We start from the raw sequence: 6,227 nt of genomic DNA, 5'->3' as shown, positions 1-6,227 counted from the left end.
TAATCTTTAAACCATGAAGATAATTTTAGAATAAGTTAGTAATGTCAAAGTGAGAACGTATTGATCTTTAGATTTATTGGTTAATTGGTGAATAATTTACGTATAGATATGGTGATCAGATATTAAAAGAGAAAAAACAGTACATTATAATATAGGCTAATACATTATGTGTGTATATATATCAATATAATTACCTAACAATATAACATTAATTTAAACTCATTTATTTATTTTTAAACATAAATATGCATCACAGATTTTTAATCTTACTAACAGTGAAAAATAAAATATGTGTTTTTATACATAGGTAACTCTACTCATTATGTGATTTTCATGAAAAACAAGACTTATAATAATAAATACTTAATAAAAGACAACTTTAGAACTTAGATTATTATTATTATATTTATATTATTATTAGATAGTATCTAAAGCCGTGATTACAATATTAACATTATATCACGATACTTATTAAAACTTTTTTTTTTGATGACAGCATTTTTTTAAATCCCTTAAATTTGAATTTAGGTAATTTTTTTTCCATTTACAATTATTAAATTATTAAAAATAAGTACATTTAAGTATATTTCGACCATTTATTTAGGACAGTAGGACATGTTACCAAAAAACAGTACTGTCCTTATAAAATAAGTACGTCTGGTCGCCATACGTATAGACCACAAGCATTAGTTTCTTAATCTTTGTGACTTAATCAAGAAATAGATACAGTTCTTTTTTTAGTGATGTAAATTATAATTATCTGTATAATGCCATATTATATCTATATGCTTAGATCATAGTCAGAGCCGGAGGCAAGTGTGATATTGGGGGTCGTGACATCCCGCCATCGGATAATCGTAATGAAAGTCGGCACTTTCGACATACGGAATTTTTTAGATAAAATAACCTATTTGTTATATTTACAAATGAAAATTAAACATCTTTTATAAAACATTCCAACTATAAAATAGTTCCAATATCAGTTGTTGGCAAATGGCTAATTGATTATTGATATACATATATTAATATGTACTTCTAGAATAGCCAGGGCTATAGATACTTACTACCTATAGCAGTGGAATAGCACATGTTTATTTTTAAAACTGTTAGTATAACCTGATAAACATTTTCCCGTATCCCGTACATCCATCCACTACAGTACAGGAAAATAATTATTAAACTTGAGTGTCTTAAGCGCGGTGGTGTATTTAATAAAGATTATCGTGCTAAACATGAACGTCAGCAACATAATGGAAAACGAGTTTCAGTTAAGCATTTCGGTGCACCAGAAAATCCATTCGAAGCTTCAAAATACTTACATAAAGCATATTCACCAACTGTAAGTGAGTTTAGAGAATAAAATGTATTCAATTAAGTACCTACATAAGAAATGGTATTTTTATTTAACTTATTTTTCCAAATGATAGAAAACCAGCACAAGTTCTACTATGATTCATTGTATGTATATAATTATAAAATATTAATTATATTATTAATTATAATTATACTTTCTGGTAGGTATTAGCTAGTAAATACTAATCAATAGAATAACTTTTGTATTTGTATCTATAAAAATAATTATTTACAATTTCACTATTGACTAGTATGTGCTGGGTGTACCAAGGATTAGTGTTTAGTTGTGATTTCATCATTTGAAATAAAAATGAGTTAGCAGAAACAACATTTAATAACAAATAGTAAGTCATCCGGCCATATGTGATTATCACTGTTACAATTAATGTATGTGTACTGTGTAGTAGAAAAACACATAAGATACTGTGTATATAAGAAGTTGATGAGCAAACGCTGTGGTCAAAAACAGTTGTGTGCATCTTTCGGAGAAGAGATGCCACAACAACTCTATAACTAGGCAGTAAAAATATCTTTAACTGTATTGTATTAGTGCATCAATGTGGGGAACTAGGGAGGCGCATGACTCCTCACTTTTCTTGTCTGATATAGATTTATAAATAAATATTACAATTTATATTTAATACATTGAATAAATAAAATAGATGATTATATTGTTACTAACTTCTAGATTTATACATTTAAGATAATCACAGAAATACATTTTATCCATTAAAATAATATGTTGATAACAGTAGAATTAAGAACCTCACTTCACATGATCAAATAAAATTCCATTAAAAATTACAGTTAACTTAGTAAACTGCATCCATCAAAAGTTATATCATAGAATCTCTTGATTTTGTTAGGCATGCACAACAATAAAATTAGTACAAATAATTGTTAGTAAAAAAAAATCTTATAAAACTAAATATTTTACAAATTTGTTTAGGGCTGTATAAAATTATATAATAACTATATTCTATGATAAATTTGTTCTCAATAAAATCTAAATTTAAAAAATATACTCATATTTTGTTTTATCATCTAAGGTAACATAAAAATAATAAATTAATTTTAATTTTAGATCAATACAAATTAGTCTTATGCGTTTCCATTACTTTTTTGATCCGTCCAAACATTAAGTAGCTCTTCGCTATCATGATATCCATGACTAGCTATAACATATTTATAACCACTAATAGAATAATGCTTCTTATAAAAATATATGTGTTCACAGTGAAGAGGTTTTATATTTAATTTCTTTGATAGCAGTCCTAAGTAAATGTCATCAAATCGAAACCTCTTTATATAAGAACTTCCATAATAAAATTTGACTAAAGCTGCTTTGGATAACATATACGCACCAGCTGTGACGTATGGAGGCCACATATGATATGGATATTCCGAAAGGGAGACATACCTGTTACAAATAAAAGGAATACAAATTTGAATTATTAGATCTAGGTAGGTAGGCATTAAAATAAAAAAACTAGTAAAAAATGAAATTATCATACCATTTACTAAATTGATGTCTCAATGGTGAAGAATTAAAAACGTATCCAGTAAATAATACCACATCTGATGGCAAGCTATGCTTAGATTGCTTTCCTTTAACTTCTTTGCTTAAATATTCTGGATATTCGGTTGGGTTTCGCAAATATCGTAATACATTTTTAATAGAAACATACATGTCATCATCTGAGAAAAAATAGAATCTTGAATCATTACAATGCGTTGAAGCCCATTTAATTGCATTCAAAGTTTTGATGGTATTATTGTAGTATTCATCGACCATATCATACTGTACGATGTCACCATACTTTTCATGTTCTTCTTTAATTCGTTTTTCTAAATTTAAATCAAAGGACTTTCCTACTATAAAAACTGTTCTAGTTGGTACATCAGAAAATCGATTCTCAAATCCCCAAGTTTGTCGAATAGTTCTTCGTCTATCAAAATGATTTAATGCTGATTTAACCAATACCAGTAAATGAATGTTTCTATTACATTTAGTGTCATTTGATAACAGTAGATCATAATTTAACACATTTATATTAATACAATGTAATTGATCAGGTTCACCAGACTGTGCGTTGATCACACACTTTGAAATGTTGGTTTCTAGTGGATATACAAATTGAGAATAATAGTCCAACTCAAAAAAATGAGTGAAAACACCAAAATAATACAGTAACCCTAATGCAATTATAAAAATATACTTGAAATATTTTTTCAATTTAAATAAATTGTGAATGGAGTAGACCATAATATATTGAATTGACATAATGAAAGTTAACACTAGTAAAACTCATATTATTTATAAAATCATGATGGAAAATTATAATCACGGGGCACGGAATATGCCGATTGCCGACCGCCGGGTGTGGCCGTAACTGCAAAGTCCGATCTAAATTACTCATGCTCGTACTATCACACATTAATACATAATTATCATAACCACGGACCACAACACTGGACTAGTGGTAGTGGACAGGAAACGAGACGTTTACCCGTTACCGCCGGCCGCCGGGCTTCTTTAGTGTCTATGAGAGGGGTGTACGAGGGGGAATCATACATGAGCGAATCTAGCGCCATCTATACTTTAATGAAAAACCATTCCCGCCAAATAAACCTACATAAATATTATATTATAAAAAGCACTAACTATAGCATAATATTGTCATATTATATTATGTTCCACCCCAACATTCCTAACTGTAAAGCATGGACGCACGTTACGCTCACGTTTATAGTTTTAAGAAATGGGTAGTATGCCTGTGGTAAGCCAGGCTGCGCTAGATTAGCTCACGTACTATTACCCTTTCTACACCTCTCTCGCGGACACTCGGCGGGCCGGTCTCCCGTCACCCGCCTCCCATAACGTCTCCACACACTCCTGTGTTGTAGTCCGTGATCATGGATAATAAAAGAATGGATAGGCCATTGCTATATTAACAACAAAGGGGTTTGCGGGCCGGAATGTGGATGAGAGACAGATTGCTTTTTATATAGTGCTCTCACTTTAGTAAGGGGTATTATCATTTTTATTTTATAGCAATTTTGATATTTTTATACTGATAAAACCCGTTCTCATTGTTCATGCCCGTGCGATAAGGCCTGATGGCCTATCCATTCTTTTATTATCCATGTCCGTGATCATAACATAAAAATAAATATTAGCTAATACATTTTTATAACACAAGCTGCTGCTGTAGTGAATATTATGGTGATAGCAAAAAACAATGGTGAATGGTGATGGTATCAGCAGGCTAATAATTGGGGTCGACTTGTTTACCCATTATCTGAAGTCTGAACCTCCGAAGACATGGAAACATTTACTGCACCAGTATGATGTTAGACCCAAGATCACTCGTATTATGTAAACGTTTACTGCCTCGTATAAAAATATAAATGCCTAGATACAACTAGGGTCGGCTTGTTTACCGTAACCGTTTACTATTGTCTATTCTGATTTCTGAGTTTTTATCCTACCATTAAAAGAAGAAACGTTTTTTATACACATATTTGTTTTCATTTTCACTTCAAAATGGATATTAAGTGTTTAGCTTGTTCTAATAGATATGGACCATTGTCAAATGTTAGTTTTCATAGATTTCCAAAGGATAGCGAAAGGTAAATATAATAATTAATTAATTATTAATAACGTATGACTAAAATGCAATTTACCAATCTCCACTCGATTCAATTTTTTTTAGCGTTTTTTCATGCTTAAAACGATGATGTAAAATTATTTTAAAAGTTATAGCTTTCCTAATTTATGATTTTACGTTTTTACACATGTGCTCAACACTATTAATTGCCACGCGCGACGCGTACCTATATAGTGGTGGACATAATGTTCGGATTTGTTAAATTTGGATTTCACGGATTATCCAAATTATTCAACTCGATTTTTCTGTTCAGTGATTCATTTTTATATACTAATATTATTTTAAGGTGCCGGAGAATTCAACCAAAATTTACCTATTTTTAAAACGTATACGGTAATTGCGTCATTAAAATTTTGGGCATGGCCGTTTTCAACCAAAACCAAAGTTGAATAAAAATAAAAATAAATAAATGTGTAATAAACACAAAATAAAAATGTTCTAAAATAAAACGTAGAAAATTATTTAAAATATAAGAATATCTATAAATTAAAATTATTTTTTATGTATAATATATATAAAAATCAGTTATTGATATTTTACCTGTGCTATAAAAGATAGTGACTCTAAAATATGTATAACGATCAATCTTGCAGTTTTTTTTTTTTTTTTATTTGATAAAATAGAATATTTACAATCTGTAATATTTGTGCATACAATAAGTAAATTTGATAAATAATAAATAACATAACGTGAGTGACGTGAGGAGAGAAGCCCACCAGTGTGGATACCCTCTAACTTGGGAGAGGGAGTGTTTATTTTTTTTAAATTAGTGTAGATCGGGATTCAGGAGATCACGACACCAGTGTCTTTTTAATCGACGTGGGGGGTTATTAGGCAAGTATTCATTGGCCAAGTTAGAAATCAACGGATTTGTGTGGTTAGTTGTTTTGGTGTGTACATTTTTGTAATAGTTTTTAGCTGTTTTGGAGACTGTTTCAATTTTAAGATCTTTATGTAGTGAGAGGTTTGAGACGTACCATGGCGCAGAGGCTATTAGGTGAAGGGAAATAGACTGGAAGGTTTGAATATTAGTATTTGGGAAAGTTTGGCACATCCCCATATTTGGATACCGTAGGCCCAGATAAGTTTTAACATTGATTTGCATATTAGTTATTTATTATCAATCAGTGGTGTGACAAAGGACTATATGTGGTGGGTGTCCTCAAAGATCATCTGATGTGTTAAAAAAGCATTATTATTTAA

At 30.1% G+C, this 6,227-nt stretch overlaps 1 protein-coding gene across 1 annotated transcript; it reads right to left on the bottom strand.

The window, feature by feature from the left end:
* Positions 1-1,998: 1,998 nt before the first annotated feature.
* LOC107166093 (beta-1,4-mannosylglycolipid beta-1,3-N-acetylglucosaminyltransferase brn-like) lies at positions 1,999-3,840 on the bottom strand. Its single transcript, XM_015514627.2, has 2 exons — positions 2,868-3,840; positions 1,999-2,773 (listed from the first exon to the last, which is right to left on the bottom strand). Exons 1-2 carry the CDS (start codon positions 3,635-3,637, stop codon positions 2,455-2,457), a joined length of 1,089 nt encoding a protein of 362 aa, XP_015370113.1. The 5' UTR covers positions 3,638-3,840; the 3' UTR covers positions 1,999-2,454.
* Positions 3,841-6,227: the final 2,387 nt, after the last annotated feature.

This window comes from Diuraphis noxia, unplaced genomic scaffold (assembly GCF_037042655.1).
Source record: "Diuraphis noxia isolate RWA-SAM2 unplaced genomic scaffold, SU_Dnox_SAM2 contig0002, whole genome shotgun sequence".
NCBI classification, from domain to species: Eukaryota; Metazoa; Arthropoda; class Insecta; order Hemiptera; family Aphididae; genus Diuraphis; species Diuraphis noxia.
This window is presented reverse-complemented; position numbering and strand designations above follow the sequence as displayed.

Coding starts and splice junctions, on each gene's coding strand:
- LOC107166093 (XM_015514627.2), bottom strand. CDS start 3,637: ATGTCAATTCAATATATTATGGTCTACTCCATTCACAATTTATTTAAA. Junction 2,774..2,867: donor AGACATCAATTTAGTAAATG/GTATGATAATTT, acceptor TATTTGTAACAG/GTATGTCTCCCTTTCGGAAT.